This window comes from Cucumis melo, chromosome 6 (genome assembly GCF_025177605.1).
Source record: "Cucumis melo cultivar AY chromosome 6, USDA_Cmelo_AY_1.0, whole genome shotgun sequence".
Classification (NCBI taxonomy): domain Eukaryota; kingdom Viridiplantae; phylum Streptophyta; class Magnoliopsida; order Cucurbitales; family Cucurbitaceae; genus Cucumis; species Cucumis melo.
The window spans coordinates 30,250,725-30,271,168 of record NC_066862.1 but is presented as its reverse complement, the minus strand read 5'-3'; the positions used below and the strand labels follow the sequence as shown (position 1 = coordinate 30,271,168).

Below are 20,444 nucleotides of genomic sequence, written 5' to 3'. Positions count from 1 at the left end.
AGGTCAAATATTATCGAATAAGGGTCTCTTTTATGATAGATTAATAAATTGGTTTTAAATTTTCTATATTTAAATATAAAATTTATGAAAATGGATAACATTTTCATATTTATAAATTTGAAAAGGCTAATTTCTAATTAAGCCATTTTTTTTTTAAAAATAATAATCCATGTTATGTCCTTTTAAAAAAAAACAATATTCTATAGATCAATTGACAATTTTATGTAACTTGCCATATTGACAATAATTTTTGTTGAGTAACATTTGACATTTTCTATTTTCGCAATTACTTTCCATAATCAAATGTTTTAATCAATGAATGAATATCCAATTAAGTAATTACAATATTATTTTTCCAATTTTCTAACATCACATGTAGCAAAAAAAATGTAAAAAAAAAAAAAAAGGAAATTTAGGTTCTTTGGTTACAATTCATGAACATTGGAGTATAAACTAAAGTGGTTAGGTTAATAACCACAAATTATTTGTTAAATTTCTGATATTAAATTAAAAAAAAGACCCAATTAAATAAAAGATAAAATAAAAAAGGAATGAAAGGAGGAGTTAAGCATTTTTAAAAATAGACACGTTGAAGAAGTAATTAAAAAGATCTTTAAATCTTAATTAAGAGGGGAAATTCGGGCAGCTCTTACACTTTTACAAAAAAGGAAAAAAATGAAAAATCCGGGCAGCATAATCCGGGCAGGCTACAAAATTAACATCACTCTTACGACTTCTCAGCTCAAAAAACGATTCCATAGTGAGTAACAGTTGTTCGATAAAAAGGAAATTTTTTAAAAAAAAAAGAAAAAAAAAAGAAAAAAGGATTTTGAAGATTTGATTCCATATTATATAATCATAAATGTTGGTTTCTCAAGAAGGCGGGTGAAGATTTAAAGATCGAGGTGAAGGAAGAGAAAAGGGAATTACAGAAACATAACAGTTCCCTTTTTGAAAACGGATGAAGAAGAACAGACAGACAGCATTTTCTTTCTGAGCGTTGTTAATGGCGATTTTGTCGAAGCCCTTTTGTTAATTCGTTTCAACTCTTACAGTTTTTTAAACCCCCCCCCCCCCCCCCTTTTTTTTTTCTTTTCGGATTCTTTGTTTCACTCGGCACTCAAATCGTCCGTTTCTGGGGTTTTTTCCTTTCTTTTTTTTTTTTTTTAGAAAAAAATTCTGTTGTTCTTTCTGGGTATTTAAGGGAAGTTTAAACGAATTGGGGATTTGGGTTTTGGGTTTTGGGTTTTGAAGATGATGATGGAGATGGAATGGCCTTCTTGTCTTGATGAATACGAAAAACTTGTTATTAGGATGAACACTCCCAGGTTTGTATGGTTCAACTCTTTGTTTGATTTTTGGTTATTTTCCCCTGTTTTTTGGTTGAAATTTTTGAACCCCATTTGATTAATTTATCTTTAAAAGATTTTAGGATCATCCTTCTGACTTGGGACTTTTTTTTTTTTTTTGGTTTTTTTGTTTATTCAGGGTTGTGATTGACAATGGGACTTGCTCTACGGCCACTCTGGTGAAGGTAAGAACAAAAAATCTTTGTTAAAACGATCTCTGTTCTTCTGGAACCGTGTTTGATTCTGTGATTGAAACTTTTGTTTTGGTGTTTGTGTTTTGTTTTTGAAGGTTGATAGTGCTAGAAGATTTGGAAATCTCTTGGAAGCTGTACAGGTTCTTACTGATTTGAACCTTTCGATCAAGAAAGCTTATGTTTCTTCAGATGGAAGATGGTTCATGGATGGTACGATTGAGAACGTTTTTCCCCTCTTCTTTTGTTGTATCCCTTTTTGAATGTTTTCTAATGGCTGTTTTTTTTTTAATTTCATCAGTGTTTCATGTTACCGATCAGAACGGCGAGAAATTAACTGACGAAAGCGTGATTAGCTACATCGAGCAGGTGATTTGTAGTTGATTAATTGTTATTTGTTTCATTGTTGATTGAATTCTCAACTCATATGATGAATATTGGTTTTGTTCCTGATTGAAATTTCATCTCAAATTACGAACATTCTGTTGTTGGTTTGTGTGATTGAAACTCATTTTTGGATCTGGGGTGTTCGTTTTACTTGGCAGTCTCTTGGGACGACTCATTATCGAAGGAATGAAGAATTTAATGGGACTACCACAGCTTTGGAGCTCACCGGGACCGACCGTGTTGGTCTTCTTTCCGAGGTGTTTGCTGTTCTTGCCGATCTGCAGTGTGATGTGGTAGAGGCTAAAGTTTGGACTCACAATGGCAGAATTGCTTCCTTGATCTATGTCAAGGATTGCAACTCCGGTTCCCCCATAGAAGACAGACAGAAAATCGACACCATTGTTGCACGATTGAGGAGTGTTCTTAAAGGAGACAATGACATTCGTAGTGCCAAGACTTCAGTCTCGATGGCAGTCACACACACCGAAAGGAGATTGCATCAAATGATGTTTGCTGATCGTGATTATGAGAGGAAGCCGATATTGAAGTTGAATGCTGATAATTCCCCCACTGTATCGGTTCAAAACTGTGCCGAAAGGGGTTACTCAGTTGTATGTGTTCAGTGCAAAGATCGAACGAAACTATTGTTTGATGTGATATTCACTTTGACAGACATGGAATACGTGGTGTTTCATGCCACCATCAACACTTCACAAGAAAGAGCATATCTGGTATACATGAGTTTTAAACTGAAGCCTATTGTTATGCTGTGATTCTAGATTGAATGTTAAATCTCATGGAAACTTTTTGGGTTTCGGTTTATATAGGAATTCTACATTAGGCACAGCGATGGAACCCCGATTAGCTCCGAAGCTGAGAGGCAAAGAGTTATTCAATGTTTACAAGCTGCTATTCAAAGAAGAGCATCTGAGGTAATTTGTCATTACCACTGATTTTGTTATCTCCCTAATAATTCTTGTAAATACCAAACTAATGAATGTATGATTGTCAATTTCAGGGTGTGAGGTTAGAACTATGCACAGAAGACAGGCCAGGCCTTTTAGCCGATGTCATGAGGACGTTCCGAGAGAACGGTCTGAACGTAACAAGGGCCGAGATCTCCACCACAAGGGACATGGCTCTAAATGTGTTCTACGTAACCGATGTAGTAGGAAATGCAGCTGATCAAAAAACCATCGAGTCGGTTAGACAAAGGATTGGTTTGAGTAACTTGAAAGTGAAGGAACTCCCATCGACTTATCATCAAACGACGGAGAGGGAAGAACAAACATTTGGAGTTGGTGGGGCTGTGTTGTTTACTCTTGGAAGCATGGTAAGGAGGAACCTATACAATCTAGGACTGATTAGATCGTGTTCGTGAAAGAGGGGGGTCTCGATTCGATAGTCGATTCTAGAAAAGAAAAGAGATGGATGGATTGATTGGGTTTTTACTTTATGAGAAATATTCTTTGCTTATGGGGTTAAATGATTTTGTGTATATAAAGAATAGAATAGAGAAAGGAGAAAAAGGGTGGAATTTGGTGATGGGTAGTTATATATATATATATATATATATATATTGGTTGTTGAAAGGTTAGAAGGATATGAAATGTTATATATACAAATGGGTTTGTTGATGGGAGTGAGAGGAAAAGAGAGTAGTTTTTAGTATACAAAGTTCAATACAGTGATGTAAATACCAAGTTCTATATTAATGGAATGGAAAAGTATTGGGTTGATAACCATTTTGCTTTACTTTTAATCACTTAATTTCTCTATTATAATTTTTACTACTTTGTCAATTTTTATTTTTAATAAGTTTAATTTTAAAAACCTAAATAGTCAATTATCCCATCGAAAATTTAATCTCTCATTCTTCAACTATCAAACTTCAAAGAATAAAAGAATAAAGATATTCTTTTTAGTACAAAGACAAACGGATATAAACATATGATCTTCGAAAAATACAAAAATTTAAATCAATGGACGAAGATAAATACAAAGGGTCATCGAATTCTCGATATAAAAACAATATATTTATATATTAATTATAATTTAATCAGGCGTGACAAAAATTCAGAATTGAAAGTATGGTCAAACAAAAAATAATAAACTTTATAATATAATATTATTTTCATCATCAATAACTATAGAAATATATATATATATATATATATATAAAGAGGTGGCTGGTTGTCTTTGCTAATGCCATCCTCTCTTAATTAAATAATTATTGTTGTAATCTCTAAATTTAATTTTGACTATCTCATTTGTTTAATCTTTACATTTTTTATTTATTAATTTTTCCATTGATGTTCATAATCATAATCAATAATCTTTAAGTCCATGAATATTTTTTAAGTTGAAAAATTATTTGGGTTTTAATTGAAATTTATAATTGTTCATCTTTCCATTTTTTTTAAACTAAAATAAAAGCATGAATGCTTAGATAATTTTTTTTTTAAAAAATGTTTTATTTAATCTTCATCTAATAACAATTTTGTTTTTGAAATTATGCTTGTTTTTTTTTTTATATTAAATTTCCTATATACTATGGTTCTAAGATTTAGAAACAAAAACCATTATTTGTTAACTACACCATTTTTAAAACCACTCCTAATAATAATTAATAATAGAAGTGTTTATAATATGTAAAATGAAAATAATAATAATGATTTTGTTCTTTCATTGAAAAATTAATTGACCCTTTCCTCTTGACAATATATCTCTTGCAATTTAATTTTTAATGCTCAATTCCCACTTCGCATGTAAAATCAAATGTCAAATGTCAAATGTCAACTACAACTATTTGACTTTCACTTTTTCAACTTCTATTTTATTTTTTTTATTAGTCAACTCTTCCCTAATACATATAAATTTTAAAGACTTTATGATTATAAAAAAACAAAAGAAAAATTTCTATAACATTTTAAAAAATATTTGGTAAAGAATTATAACAAACAAAATTATTGAAAATATTTACAAAATATAAAAAAAATCATATTCTATCAACGATATATATTTATAAACCTATTTTTTTAAAATATCATTATTTATTAATGTTTATAATCGATAGAGTATGAAGTTTTGTTGATTTATTGTATGATAATTAAAAATATCTCTTAAAAATAATAATAATAAAATTATTTTTTCTCTCAAATTTATACCTACAATTTTAAATACATTAAACAAAACTTGTAGCCTAGAAACTAGAAAATTTATTAAATACCATTAGTATATTCAAAATAGAATAAAATAAAGTAAAGGATAAAAATCATATAGAAAAAAAAAAAAGAGAGAGAGAGAGAAATAATATAATAAAGAACAGGGATTAAAATTCCATCTTTATGGTAACATAAAAAAAAAATTCAAATGTGGGTTTTAATAAAGGTGAAGGGTTGTAATTTAAAAAACAAAAACATGATGGAATACAATGTGTAATTCTATACAAAATCCCACCCATTGAAAAGAGGAACATTTGTCAATTCCCTTTTAAGTGGTTTTTGGAATGTGTTCTACAAAATCACTTTAAAACAAAACAAAACATAATAATAAACAAAGTGTTTCTTTTATAGAAAAAAGGTATATTTGCATATGTCTAAATATTAGTAGATATATAGTTTGGTAAGAATTGCAAAATGCATTAGAAACCCTAATAATATAATTTTAGTCCTCATTTAAATTTAGAAACATTTTTAATTATAACAAAAAAAAAATCATAAAAAAATTCAAGAATTTATTTATTTTATAATTTTTTTTCCAAAATTATCATTTAACATCAACGTTTTATCGAGATGAGATGAAGATGATGATATTATCGTTACATTAATTTTGATATTAAGATAGAAATTGGGAATATCAATAATAAGAAAAGAATAAGAGAAGGGGTATATAGGTAGATAACTATAGAATAACATATATATATATATATATATATATATATATATCATTGTTGGTATAGGAAATCTGATGCTACAAATATATTTTTACAAGATTCCTATTGTTATGATTATTAAACATAGAGGATGTGATTTAAGATTAAAAAAAGAATTTGTGGGTAACTTGGAATATATTCTTTCCTTAGTGTTTGGAGAAAAGAGGGGTTTAATTAATAAAGTGCAATGAAGAAATCAATTGAAAACATAATATAAGATATTCTTTTTTAAGGCATTTATTCATATACTTTTGATGATTCATTCTCACAACCATATTTCTTTAGCTTTGAAACTAATCAACCTCTTAAAAAGCTTTTTTTGATTCCTACTTTGTAATTCATTCTAAGTTCTACAAGTGTATTATTTCAATTAAAATTATCTATTGCATGTTTATAACGGTATGTATCGCTTAACCAACATAGAGCATGTGTGGCAACAACTGAGATATTTGTGGTTTGTGTTTTCTCATTTTCGTAGTATTGAAAGAGTTTTTTGTTGTTTTGCGATGTTATATTGATATATACTTTTATACTATTCAAACTAAATTTTATTATAAAAAAGATATGAGAATAAAACATTCAAAACTTGACTTAAAGGTTGTTTGAATTTAAAATAGTAGACGTATCTAAACAGTGATCTAAAACAAATGGTTTCATAAAAAAAGTAGAGTTGTATATTCGTCTTCAATATTTTGTTCGAGACATATGACAATTATATTGGCATATTTAAGTCACGTCTGATATGGTGTTTCTTTGGTTACAAATATTTTATAAACACTGTTCCAACCCATATGTTTCTTTATTTTGTCACGTACTTTTAACCATTAGAAAATGATCTCGTGTTCTAACAATTTTATGCTTTTGACCGTTTAACTATAATAAAAGAATCGCCAATATTTTATTTAAAGAAAAGACATAAGAAAAAAAAGAAAAGAAAAGAAAGAATTTCCATTAATGTATACGAAAAAATCATGAATAATCAATTTTATGTCAAGAGACAAGTATTCAATCCATGACTAAAACGTTTGAAGCCATTTATTGAGCCTCTTGTGTGAGTTAAACATGTTTGGCTACTAATCATATTATTTCTTTCGTTTGAATATCTAATATGAATTAAGCAAGCAAAAAACAATAAACAAACGCATAATATAGCTAATTTTATCATGGAAAAATCTCTCACATTGAGAAGTAAAAAATCCAACCACGTGACTGTAGTCAAAATTTCAACTAAGTAGTTTTCATTGCTCGGACACATCTTTGTTTTTGCCCACGAAAATATACACTTGAGCAAAAAGATATGTGGTTTTATAAGGAAAAGTTTTAAGTTGTACTTATGTGAACATTTATTTTAGTTTATGCCACGTATCATGTGTGAAATATATTTTAAATATTTATCGACGTGGTGAAAGATCTTATATTTTTTATACGTATTTATACATATACAAAATTTATACATAGAGAATATGAAAATAGTACGGAGATAAGTTAAAAGAAAAACATAATTACTTTAATTTTCCTCCATTCTTTTTACTTTTTACTTTTTACTTTTTTTTTCCTCCTACTTTCTTTTTTACTTTCTCCCTCCATCGTTTCCTTCTCACTTTTCTCTCTCCCAGACAACCCCAGGATTTCCTTCTTCCTCTTCTCGCAATCCACCATCCGAACGCCGTCGCTACCTGCTACCATCCGAACGTCGCGGAAGGCCGCCACTCCCCTGCTCGCCGAACTCGTCGCCGACTCGCCGTAAGTGCTCCATTCGCGGCTTCCCACCCCAAGTAAGTTTAACTTTAGTTTATTTACAAATATTTCAAAGCCTCAAACATTCTGCTTGATTGTATAAGATATTGTTATAGATTAGTAGATTTTTATTGTGTGTGAAACCAAGGTTAATTGATTCCGATAATTGAATTTGCATTTTCTGTTTTTCAAGAAGATTACACTGCTATATGGGTTATTTTTGTTTTGGGTTTTCATTGAGCTTCTTGAATTTTCTTTGTAGGGGGAAAATACTTGAATTGGTAAATGTGTTTTTTTTATCCATTCTGTTTAGATGACAAAATTCCATTGGCCAGATGGAGTGTTTCTATTGAAGCATTATATATATAATGTTTTATGGTCAACTCTTAATATTTCTTTAATACTTCTTGGATATGAGTTTAAAATTCACATTTACGCACTTATTATATACTTCTTTAGTTTGTTTGAGAGTAAAATGCATTACACATTTTCAAGTTATTATGAGATTTGATGCACACTTTTACGTTGGTTGAGTTTTGAAGTCATATTTAAGTATTTTTAAATTGTTTTGTGAGTTAAGCGTCACTTAGGTGCTTTTAAGAGATTTTGTAGTTGGTTTTGAGTTTGGTAGTCACATTTAATCATTCATAAATTGTTTTGAGAGTCATATCCAAGACACTTTTTAACTTGTTTTGAGAGTTGAAGTGTCACTTCCACACTTCATAGAAATTTTGTGTTTGGTTTTGAGTTTGGAAGACGCACTTAACCATTTTGAAAATTGTCTTCAGGGTCAAGACAATTTGTAAGTGATTTAGTTGATTTTTAGTATGAAAGTCAGATTTAGGGAGTTTTGACTTTAATGGGATTTAATGTGTTAAATAGACACTTTTTTAACTTGTTTTTAGGGTTATATTGATATTTTCACACTTTCAAGAAACTTTTAGGTTGACTTTGATATTACGTGCGAATATATTTCAACTACGATAACCAATCATACATATATTTCATACTTATTGTATGCTTTACTAGTAATGTGTCGTGGCTATTCTGCAGCTACGGTGAGCAATTATGCATATATTTCATACTTATTGTATGCTTTAGTAGTAATATGTTGTGGCTATCCTGCAGCTACAGTAGCCAATCATGCATATATTTCTTATTTATTGTACGCTTTAGTTGTAATATGTTGTGGTTATCCTACGTATATTTCGTAGGCTTGAGTTTTAGTCATACTTAGGTAGTTTTAATTTGTTGTGACATTTAAAGTGCTACTTAGACACTTTTTAGATATTTTGTAGTTGGTTTTTAGTTTGAAAGTTACACTTGAGTAGTTTTAACTTGTTGTGAGAGATAAAATGTCAATTAGAACATTTTCTTGAGTTAAAGTTATAACTTTGTTGGGCAATCTTTTTGAAAAAATAGAAAAAAACCTAACTCAATCATCCTTCAGTTTCAAAGATAACAAGAGAGATTAAAGTCCAAGTATATCATGGACACCAAGGACAAAATAATTGAATCTCAAATTGGTAGAGGTTCTTAATGTAGATGGGCAGGATGAAAGCAATTTTATCATTTTACCCATTTTGTGCTTGTTTGCTCTCAGACTTTTTGAATCTGCTTCCAAGTTTTCAACCTCAAACTATATTATTTTGAAGTTTAGGTGACATAAACCTTGCCCTTGTGTCCGGTAAGAAATCACATAGATTAAGGCTAAAGAAACAAGCAAATCAAATTGTGATAAAAAAACGAAATGTTAAAGCTAGTGCACAAATGATGGGAACCGATGGGAGTAAGGAGTGGATGAGAGCAAAAATGATTGGAAATTTCAGTTTAAGTTTCACTATTTATACATACATACATAAAATTTATTCTCCTGCCAACAATTAGGGGACATAAAGAAGAGCATTAGGAATGGAATTAGAAGGAGACAACTCCTCAAATCATGTTGAGTAATAATTCTTTTGGTTGAAATTTACTGAAAGTAGAGATGTGGAATAAACCCAAATTTACATGGAAACCTTAGTACAAAAAGAAAAACTACGATGCGATATTTATTATTATTTTCTTATGATAATACAAATGAGAAAATATTTATTGGCAACACGAGACTAATTAAAATAATAAAAAAATTAGGACAAAGTAAATCTCAACCACCCTTGTACTTTCAACATGATCTAGCGCACTATTTCTAACTAAATTATGCAGCCATATGATTTTGATAAAAAGATGTATTAGTTAATGTTTGTAAACCAATAAATTCTAATATGATGTCTATATGTAGCCGTTGCTTCTCAGGATAAAGGACTCCATTTGAATTTGAGTAAGCTTTATACCTAAGGATTGGCTTCAGTTGTCTCCTGCTTGCCATCTAGTATATTAATGGCGGAATTGGAATCTTATAGACAAAACAGGATATGGAGTCAGAGGCAAGGGACAAGGCAACCAATTAATTAGATTAAACCTGCCTTGGTTTATCAAAACTCTTTGCCCAATTGTGCCGTTCAGCACTCAGTGAAAGGTCTTCTCCTCGATAATTCAACACAAAATGCAAAGCATTGTTGATAAGTTTGTTTAGAACAACACTAGAACAACAATATTGTACTATAGTTATACAATAACAACAAAACAAAAATTATCATAAACGTTCAAAATTGATAACTTCTTAGACTGGATAAAGAAAAATATGAGAAACCAATCGGTTCATCATTAGCATTACCCCTTATGTGTTGTCTTATTTTTGAAATCATTTCAAAGACTGTAGGTAAAAATAACGAGAGAAAGGAAATTCGTTTGCATGCTTGATTATTAAAGTTTATGGATTCGTTAATAAATCCATACGTCGGGGATATGTGTGATCTTGGGCTGATCTTTTCCATCTTTCTCGCACCTTTATTCCAATTTGGAAAAGTGTCAGATTTTTAATGATTCTAAACCATGGATGTGGCAAATCTCTTCCGATAGCAAAGTTAGATTGTTACATGAAACAATGCTAAACTTTGTGGATGAGGTGAGGTTGTCAATCCATTGTGGTAGGCACTTTAAATTTGGACAATGTCGTAGAGTAATAAATTGCATAGTTGTCACATGTTGCAAACACTAAGGCAAATACTCCAATTTCCACATATTGGAAAGCGGTAGAGAGGAGAGACTTTCAAATTTTTTCCAAGGTACAACATCAAGCTTGTTTGTTGAATCTCCATTTGTCAATGACTTCAAAGGTGCATGCCAAGACATCAAACTATGTAGGGGACAACCATGAATCTCCAAGTTAGAAAGGCCAAGGAATTCTTAATTCCTCAAAGGATTGACAAGAAACAGAATTATTGTTGAGAATGTACTTGATTTTGGGTAAGTCTAAGATAAAGATGCTTAAGATTAGGAAACTAATCAAACTGGAGAAGATGTTGTAATCTTCCACGACCTTCAAGACTTATAGTGATCACACAATCAAGGGAATCAGAGGATAGCGAATTACATAAATTCGCTCCCTCATATCTATGTGTACATATCTCTTGAAGATTTGAATGTGGTTGTAAGCAATCCATAACTCTTTCGCAGGTATCATCAAAGATATCAATTGTAGGATTAAGATCAAATCGATAGCCCTAGTGTAGGTAGAACCAACTTTTGAAGACCCGACTTCAATTGCAAGAACTTAGCCTTCATTTGTAGATCAACAGAGGTACAAAATTTCAGATATTTAAATCACCCTTTAACTTGTTAAAGTCCATATAACTCACTCAATTCACAGCCTTTGTGCCTTCCTAATACAAAGCTATTCATTGTTTAAAGATTAGTCAGTTAACCTAATCCTTTTGACTTATGAGTGAGAGTCATGCAGGAAGACAAATTAAGATGCTTAAGGTTGATCGACTTTTTAGTATCTTTCGGAAATTCTTTGAAACTCGTACAATTACAAAGGAGAACTGTTCAATAATTGAGTCTGGAAGAAACTCTTTTTTCATACTTAGTGGTCCGATCAAGATGCCTAAGACTGACACAATTGTTGACATCTCTAGGCAATTTTTTCAATTCACTACAATATCCAAGGATGAGTGCTTCCAATTTGCATAACTCAATAATACATTTTGTGCATAACTCACTAATACAATTTGGGAGGAATTTTATGTAGTCATTCATGAAAAGATCAAGATACTAAAGATTGATCAAAATTTTGATATCTCCCGACAATTTTTTAATTTCATACAACCTCAGAGGATAAGTGCCTCTAGTTTACACAACTTAGTGATAGAATCTGAGAAAAATTCTATATTTTATTATTGAAAAGATCGAGATGCTTAAGATTTATCCAAGTTTTGATATCTCCGGATAGTTCTTTTACTTTCTTACCATCCTAGATAATAAGTGCATCAATTTACACAACTCAGTAATAGAATTTGGGAAGCATTTTAAATTTCTATTCCAAGAAAGATCAAAATGCTCAAGGTTGACTAAATTATTTACCATCCGCCAAACAAACAAAGAAAAAAAGCAAATCCAAATCCAAAATGTAAGTGATATTTAAAGTTTCATTTTGTAAAGTTATGATATAAATTTAGTTATATCATATTTAGAGAGTTCCATTCCAAATAAAAAAAAAAAGTTTATGATTAATTTAGTCTACATAATTAGGGTTATTTAATTGGGTTAAAAAACACACAAACACATAAATAAGAAAGGAAAAGGTCCACGCATGCCCTTCCGCACTCCTCTTTCTCTCTCTCTCTCTCCCCGCCGATCGTTCGGCCTGCCGGTCGCGTAGCACTGCCAGCAAACACACGGTGGGTACGTCTCTCTCCCTCATTCTCGGTTTTAGTTCGCCGCAGCAGTTCGCCGGAGGTAAAGATTCTCTCTCTATCTTGTTTGCTCTTCGTTCAATTCCCTCTCAGTGCCGAGCTTCAAGTGAAAACGATTTGTGTTGGCTTCCAATTTCCAATCGGCAGTACAGCCGTAGGTTTTTCATCCATTCTTTAATTTTAAAATAGATTTATTAGCCATGGAAGGATTATTCTGAAAATTGGGCTTGGAATGGTGCCACCTTTATTTTCTTCTAATTATCGCATGCAAACAGTGTAGTTACTATACTACTATTACTTCACCGAAGTTCATACTCACCACTACATATTCCTTTCTCAAACAATATGAATGGGAAAAAATTAAGGCTTTAGAAGTTTCCAAGGAAGATGAATTAGATTAGAACACTTCAACGAAAATAACTTCGACTTCGGATTTTCTTTCTCAAACCTCAGCATGGCTTTTTTGAGGGTGTCACCCATAAGCCATAACAGGGGGATTTTAACAGAAACATTAGAAACTTGAAGATTCTCCTCGTACTTGTTTAGAAAATATTTTATCATATCTCGACTAGCTGCCCATCAACACATTCTGTACTCCAACCCAAAGATGTCATTTGTTTCGATAACCACACTTGGCTCTAACGTGTCTGAAGAAATGCATACGCCCAGGATGGTGCAAAACCACTGGCGAACTTCGAACCAGATGTTAAGCAGAGAAGGATAACAAGCTTGTAGCTTGTTAATCATATCTTCAACAAAGAAAGTCTCATTCTCAAACCAGATGTTAAAGTTGCTAAAGTACTTGTGATACAATGTGCCTCCTTATTTCTATAACTCAAAAAAAGTACATTCATGAATCAACACTTAAAAAGAATCTGAAAAGTAACACTAGTACTTACCTGAGGATTCAAAACCAGATGAGCTTCTTAAACTTGGATGTGAACACTGATAGAATGAAGGAGGCAAAGGTTGGTGATCGGAGGAAGAAGAAGAAAGGAGGAGGGGAGAACAACTTTTTCCCTCTGAAAAAACACATTATTCTTATCATTCTTTTGATTCGTTTGTTTTACAAAGTTGTTTTCATTGACTTATTTATGCTCTATTGATGCCTACTTTCTATTGTGCTTGATAATATAGGTTGAGTATTTAGGACTTGCCTTGGTCTGGGACAAACTTAAAGATGAAGCTGGACGTTAATGCCCTGCGCTATCTCTCAAAAGATGATTTTAGGGTTCTTACTGCTGTTGAGATGGGAATGCGGAATGTATGTATTGACATTCTTCTCTTGAGGGAGAGAGTTTCATTCACTCTTTCCTTTTCTTTTTCTCTCTCTTTGTTTCTTACTCTAGTGTAATTTTTTTTTGTTGTTTCAGCATGAAATTGTTCCTTCAGAACTTGTGGAACGTATAGCGTCTCTTAAGTACGACTTCAATTCTGTTTTCCTTAACAAAAATTTCTTCCTTTGCATCTCATAACTTATGTCTTTAATGCTATTACCCTTTTTTACCGGTGAATGGTGAATAAGAATGTCTTACATTGATATGTATAGGCACGGGGGCACTTACAAAGTTTTGAAGAATTTACTCAAATATAAATTATTGCACCACGACTCTTCTAAATGTGAGTTGTTATTAAATTATGGTGTGGGCATTCTTAACTGTACCAATCTATCTCACTATCCTTCTTGTGTTTGTCTAGATGATGGGTTTCGACTTACCTATCTTGGCTATGATTTTCTTGCAATCAAAACTTTGGTCAACCGTGGAGTGTTTGTGGCTGTTGGTCGACAAATTGGAGTTGGGAAAGAGTCTGGTAAATTTCTAGCTAGTTAGAACTTTAAAAGTAGTTTCATTTTTGTTATCTATGAGATGGAATACTGTTTGACCCATTATTACTCTTTTCCTGGGTTGTTATTGCTGCTTATAGATATTTTTGAGGTTGCCAAAGAAGATGGTACCGTGCTTGCCATGAAGTTGCATAGACTCGGTAGAATATCTTTTAGGTCGGTTAAATCTAAGCGTGATTATTTGAGGCATCGCAGTAGTTACAATTGGCTTTACTTGTCTCGGCTTGCAGCAGTTAAAGAATTTGCATTCATGAAGGTGTGTTTGTGCTTTGATTTTAGATATGAATTTTATTAACTAGGGTTTTTTTAAAAAATTATTATCGTGAATTGTGGTATTGGTGGAGGCTTGATTATTTTGCTCTGTGCAATAGGCTTTGGAAGAACATGGTTTTCCTGTTCCAAGTGCAGTAGACTGTAATAGGCACTGTGTCATTATGTCACTTGTTGAAGGTTATCCGCTGTAAGTCTTTCATTGCCAAACAAGGTTTCGTTTTTAATCATTCATCATCAATATTATGTTCAAAAGTTTTAGATTCGTCTTTGTCTTGTACATGGTATTTTTCTATCAACAACTGCCGCTGCAGAGACAATAATATGAAAATTTGTAAAAAGAAAATACAAGATAACAATATCACAGTACAGGAGAGACAATAATATGACTGCAACATGGCTGTAACAAGGGACAAAGGAGAAACAACTTTTTACTCATGTAGCTCCTAATTTTAACACATGATTTGGAACTAAAGGTGTAAAGGGGTGGGGTTCTATGTTTCTAACCGTGGCTATATTGTTGGTCCCTCCTCTGTTAGTTAAATGAAGTTTTTAGCTTGTCTTCATGGCAGAGAGGAAAACTTAGAGGGCATCTATGTTTTAGGATACATGGAAAAATTTTGGTGATATTTTGTTCTTTGAGCTTTTTTAGATTTTCACTTCATCTTATACAATATTATATCGTATATCCCATAATTTCTAGTGTCATAAAATATGGAAAAAATCAAGCTAGAACATATTTTCAAGGAAAATAGTCCCATCTAGATGTTTTTGCACCTGAAGCTATATAATAATCCTCTTACAAATTGATAATTCTCTCAAATGTCGAATCTATTGACTGCCAAATTTCTTGGCTTGCAGTTTTCCTGAAGAAACTAATTAGAGGAATTTTCAATATTGCATATTATGCGATTTTATTAAGTATAGCTATAACAGAAATAAAGTTCAAGTTTAGGCACCAAAATTATTATCTTAACCCAGGATTTTTATTTTGTTAAAGGGAGAACGACACAACTGATTGAGGATGACACAATAAGCCCTTCTCAAACTATTAAAACGAATGAATATTTATATTGATCTAAGTGGCCCATTCTTGAATTTTAGTTTTGGAAACAAGCAGGCAGAGTAGGTTAGGCAAGCTTTGATGAGCATATATGCTTTGATGAATATTATAAATTCTCTATGGTGTACCATTCCTTTAATTCCTTGTTCAGTCTAGATTACGGATCCTTGGTTTAATGCAGGGTGCAGGTAAAACAATTACAAAATCCAGATGTGGTTTTCGAAACGATCATTGGTCTCGTTGTTCGTCTAGCAGAACATGGACTCATTCATTGTGACTTCAACGAATTTAACATCATGGTATGCTCTTGAGGAATTTTGAGGAAGAAACAAAAACCGATTGTTGTTTTCTATTACTGTTCCTTTTCCTTTCAAACAGCCTTTTACTTTTCTTGAACTTCATATATGTTGTCTTTTGAGTTGTGAATGTATTTTTTGAACTTGTAAACTATCTGGTGTTCTATTTTGAATTCTTCTTGCAATTTTGATTTTGTGCATATTCTGACTGACCAATTGGCCTTCCCTCGGGGTGGGGGGGGGGGGGGGGGGGTGGTCATCTCCTTCAAGAAATCGTACAACCTTTTGTTTCACATGTTTTTCAATATACTGTCTCAGTAAAAAAATCTAATTGCAGTTCAACATTTGTCTTCAGCTCACTACTGTTTATTCAATCTTTCTATTCTTGTGCTTTTCAGATTGATGATGATGAGAAGGTCACCATGATCGATTTTCCACAAATGGTTTCTGTCTCGCATCGTAATGCACAAATGTAAGGAGTGCAATATGACTAGAAGTACAATAAAATATTGATTTTTTGGCTAGAAATTCTCATGTCATATGAATCATATAATTAGCCTTTACTTAGTGACAATCTTTTGAAAATATCTTTTTTAATTTCAGGTACTTTGATCGTGATGTTGAATGCATCTTTAAGTTTTTCAGAAAAAGGTTGGTGCCTAGTTGTTAAGATTATCGAAATTGTGTATGTTCATTGTTAAACTGTCTTGAGTTGTGTTTGGATTATGATACTACAAGTAATGGCTTGTTGACCTATGAAAGAATATTTGATATTGTAAGAAGTCTTTGAAATTTGCATGATGAATGAGTTTGGTAGGAAATCTGTTTTACAATGCACATGGAATTTTTTCTTCACGATAATTAATTTGAACGCAGAAGTGGAAATTCTTAACCATTATGTAATACTGAACTGCCTTCCAATAATATGGAACTATGGTCTTTTTCCTGCAAAAAATGTTTGCTATGACTTTGGTTGAGAGGAGCCGGAAGTGTTTATCTAGAGATCAAGGTGCTTTTGTGGTAATACTGAACTGCCTTCCGATAATATGAAACTATTGCATGACAAGTTTTTTGGATTCACTTGCCACAAGTTCAAATTTACGCTTGATAAGTGGAAGCAGACACCTCCGTTTAAGGCTTGGAGACTTTTGCTAATTCCACTTAAATAGCTTTCCTGTTTGTAGCTTTTCAGTCTTCAGGCTTCCTTGTGGGTTTTGAGTCAATTATTTTAAATAGTCAAGAGTTCTTTCTGTAATTTCTTTTTGGTGGTGTTTTTTATGTTTATTTTAGATCCTATTAAGTTCACAATTGAATTCAACTAGTAGGTTTGGAGGTTATTTGAGCCAACTCACATTATTCCAGAGGGTTAATGGCTCTTCTTATTGCTATGTTAAAGACTTGAGCTCCTTTATCTCACAGGTTTAACTTGACATTCCATGAGTCCGTGGATGATGAAAATGATGTAGAAATTGACAATGATGAAAGTGTAAGGCCTTGCTTTTCTTCGATATCTAAAGGTGTTGGAAGTTTAGACAAGGAACTTGCTGCCAGTGGGTTCACACGAAAGGATCAGGAAGACATCGAAAAGGTAAAGAACACCATTTTTTAGTACAGAGATATGGTATTGCAATATATTGTGTAAACATAGTTTTAGAATGAAATGTAGTTCTAAACCCTCGACTCTTGAGGCCACTGGTATGCCATATTAGATACGTCTCCTAAGTGATGATGAACATATGACCAAAATATTTCGTGAAGTTCTCATACCCGATATTGGTGGAGGTGTATTTTACCTAATTATTGCGATATTTTAACGATATGTCAGCCAAATGACCTATGGCCAACTTGACCACTGATCAAGCCATATGCCGAGGAAACATTGCTGATTTTTCAGCAATACACAAGTTCCCCAACGATTAAGTAATTGAATGTGAGACAGTAAAGAGAATATATGAAGGAAACTTGAGATCAGGATATCATTGACCTTATTGACAAAATTGCTGGTCTTTTGCCGTGCTTACTGTCTCTGTCTGAGCTGTCCGCTGTTAGTGTAATTTATGTCGGTTCTTCCTCATGTAAAATCTTTTTCTAGTGTATCTTCTGATAACTCTATGTCAGTTTTTTTTGTGGATATTCAGAATGATTTTGACCACATGGTTATCCAATCTAGATTGGTTGGCAATTATCAAGTTTGACCATTCAATATGGGTACAATATGCAGTTTATTGAAAATGGACTTGAGGGAGATGCAGATTCTGGCGGTGAAGAAGATGAAGCGGAGGACACTGATGGTGTGGAAGTGGAACATCTACACATTTCAGAGGAGGTATTCATTTTATCATTGTACTTGAACTATGTTTGAAAATTAGGATGAGCTTTCCAATCAAGTCGTATTTTCATCTTTTCTGATGCCATAGAAGTCCAATCATGGGTGGGTGTTGTTTATGAAAATGGAGCTGATAATTTTCCATTTTAATTGTAATTTAGGAAACTTTGAATGGTGATGAAAATGCAGAGCGTCAAAGGAATCATGAAGCATGTCAGATCGATGTGTCTGAGAATGACTCAGATTCAGATGTATTCTTTCTAAACTTTACTATCATTCTCTTGCTTGGTGTTTCTAATCAAACTCCTTTATCCCTCACATTGTTGATATATTTCTAATATCTCCCATTTTCATAAAACTCAGTTTAATCTGGAAATTTCCTTGGGGGGTTGAGTGGGGTAATGGACCTTGCAAGATTTTCAACTTATCTGCTTGGTTTTAAACCACGTACATCTTTTCTTTACAGTTTTAGCAGGAAAACACATAGGTTCTATGATATCTATTGGCTTCTCATGAATAGTATGTTTAGTTTAAATCATATTTGATAGTCTTTTCTCCCCTTTACCTTGCAGAACCAAGAAGAAAATGAAAACAGAATCTCCGGGAATAACTCAAGTGAAATGGTATCTTTCCTCACAATCTATAACCCTATTACCTTTTTTTGTCTCCATTAAATTGGTTTTAGAGTCTAATTGCAAAGTTTGTTTTGCTTTAGCAAATATCACCAATGCAATTTGAGAATGTAGTCCTCAATTTATGAATGTTAGCCGTAGAAAAAATTTAAAAAGTTTCCTTCTATTCCTTGGCCATCACTGAAATTAGTACTTGTGAAATAATCCAAAGTAACTTTAGGGCTTGCTTATCTCCACGTTGGTCATAGATAGCGTTGAAGAGATTAAGCACATATCCTTTACATCCAGGGTTGTCCTTGGTCACTAGGGATACCGAATAAAATAAAATTAAGGCCAGTGTGAATCTTTAAGGGGAATGGATTTAAACAACGCCTTTGACCTTTTTAAATCCTTCCATTTTATATTATTTGAGTTTTCTTGACGAGTACATGTTGTGGATGGGGCAATTGTCCAATGAGATCTAATGAGATCAGTTGAGGTGAAAGAAAACTCGGCTCAAGGCCTAAACTGAAAAAAAAAAAAGTATAAAGATTTTTGGAAGTCTGGAAATGTCTCTAACCTTTTGGGTTCACTAAAACCTCAAAAGCTTGTCATAGGTTTAGGCCGTCCAGTGGTCAACATCCCTGGGACCATAAGGATTAGTGAGCAATTAAGCATAATAGAAAAGAAAAAAGTAGTCACAACAATTAGGAAAAGAAGTATTAGCAAACGTAACATTTGATGTCTGTTCTGGATTACAGAGGGACAATGGAGGTGAGTCCAGAGATGAAAATGAAGACGAAGAACTGAACAAACGATTGAACAAGCAGAGAAGACGTGCCATAGCATCGGCCAGTGGAGGAAGAAAGGCTCGTTCTTCTCGAAACACATATAAAGACAAAGGTAGAAAGTCTTCTAATAATTCCAAGATCCATAAACAAATCAGCATCTGGTGAAGTTTTGTTATCATACTTGATGATGCTCACATCCCGGTACCGTGGTGTACCATTGTGTCAATTTTGTCCTTGCACTTCAGGAAGAAAACTCGGTTCTGATTTCGGCTTCTTCCCTCCTCTACTGCTCTACTTTGAGAAGTCTTATTTGATTTTTTTTTATATGTAAGGATGAACTTTACACGATGATGAAAGTATATTGACAAAAAAACTTAATTTAATTTTTTGTTTCACATATGTATATAATATATATCCGTGATTTAATTTTGTGCATTGCATTTGATATATTGCAATTAAATTTTAATCTAATTTGCGTTTCAATAGGTAAGATAATTGTCAAAATTACAATATTGATTGGGCAATAAATAGTTTGTGAAGGGTAATATCCATTAAAGTTTAGTAGTTTGCAAAAGGATAATAGTTTATGAAGGATGATAATTGTTGATATTAATGATTTGTAGCGATGTTATTAGTACTATTTACATATTTGAACATATTTTTCAATATAAAAAAGGCCTTTTAGGTTTTCTTACAATTATATCTTATAGTTTGTTTGGAATAATTTGGCAAAAGTGTGATTTTAAAACAAAATCAATAAAATTTGGTCCAATTGTAACAAAATCATAATAATAATAAATATTGAATCATATATGACTGTTTTCAAATGTACCATTGGTCTTAAATC

At 32.3% G+C, this 20,444-nt stretch overlaps 2 protein-coding genes across 4 annotated transcripts; both read left to right on the top strand.

Annotated features, from left to right (window-relative positions):
• The first annotated feature begins 769 nt into the window (after window positions 1-769).
• Window positions 770-3,669, top strand: LOC103490944 (ACT domain-containing protein ACR8). The gene is made up of 7 exons (XM_017045092.2): window positions 770-1,328; window positions 1,489-1,534; window positions 1,639-1,753; window positions 1,842-1,909; window positions 2,086-2,658; window positions 2,755-2,859; window positions 2,946-3,669. Exons 1-7 carry the CDS (start codon window positions 1,255-1,257, stop codon window positions 3,306-3,308), a joined length of 1,344 nt encoding a protein of 447 aa, XP_016900581.1. The 5' UTR covers window positions 770-1,254; the 3' UTR covers window positions 3,309-3,669.
• Window positions 3,670-7,469: 3,800 nt separating this feature from the next.
• Window positions 7,470-20,026, top strand: LOC103490943 (serine/threonine-protein kinase rio2). Of its 3 annotated transcripts, none has more exons than XM_051086501.1 (15): window positions 7,470-7,636; window positions 13,532-13,658; window positions 13,768-13,814; window positions 13,944-14,014; window positions 14,093-14,206; window positions 14,321-14,496; window positions 14,612-14,700; window positions 15,755-15,872; window positions 16,268-16,341; window positions 16,473-16,520; window positions 17,289-17,457; window positions 18,091-18,195; window positions 18,357-18,446; window positions 18,768-18,818; window positions 19,568-20,026. In XM_051086501.1, the coding sequence occupies exons 2-15, from the start codon at window positions 13,575-13,577 to the stop codon at window positions 19,760-19,762; spliced, it is 1,431 nt and encodes a 476-aa protein (XP_050942458.1). In that variant the 5' UTR covers window positions 7,470-7,636; window positions 13,532-13,574; the 3' UTR covers window positions 19,763-20,026. The 3 variants fall into 3 exon arrangements, with proteins under 3 accessions (XP_050942458.1, XP_008448921.1, XP_008448922.1); XM_008450699.3 differs by lacking the exon at window positions 7,470-7,636 and adding an exon at window positions 12,277-12,437; XM_008450700.3 differs by lacking the exon at window positions 7,470-7,636 and adding an exon at window positions 12,305-12,383.
• The last annotated feature ends 418 nt before the right edge of the window (window positions 20,027-20,444 follow it).

Excerpts from the sequence above, each read along its gene's own strand:
- LOC103490944 (XM_017045092.2), top strand. The coding sequence starts at position 1,255 with ATGATGATGGAGATGGAATGGCCTTCTTGTCTTGATGAATACGAAAAA. Across the intron at positions 2,659-2,754 it reads CACAAGAAAGAGCATATCTG|GAATTCTACATTAGGCACAG; the intron begins GTATACATGAGT and ends CGGTTTATATAG. Across the intron at positions 2,860-2,945 it reads TTCAAAGAAGAGCATCTGAG|GGTGTGAGGTTAGAACTATG; the intron begins GTAATTTGTCAT and ends TGTCAATTTCAG.
- LOC103490943 (XM_051086501.1), top strand. The coding sequence starts at position 13,575 with ATGAAGCTGGACGTTAATGCCCTGCGCTATCTCTCAAAAGATGATTTT. Across the intron at positions 15,873-16,267 it reads TCAACGAATTTAACATCATG|ATTGATGATGATGAGAAGGT; the intron begins GTATGCTCTTGA and ends TGTGCTTTTCAG. Across the intron at positions 18,819-19,567 it reads GGAATAACTCAAGTGAAATG|AGGGACAATGGAGGTGAGTC; the intron begins GTATCTTTCCTC and ends TCTGGATTACAG.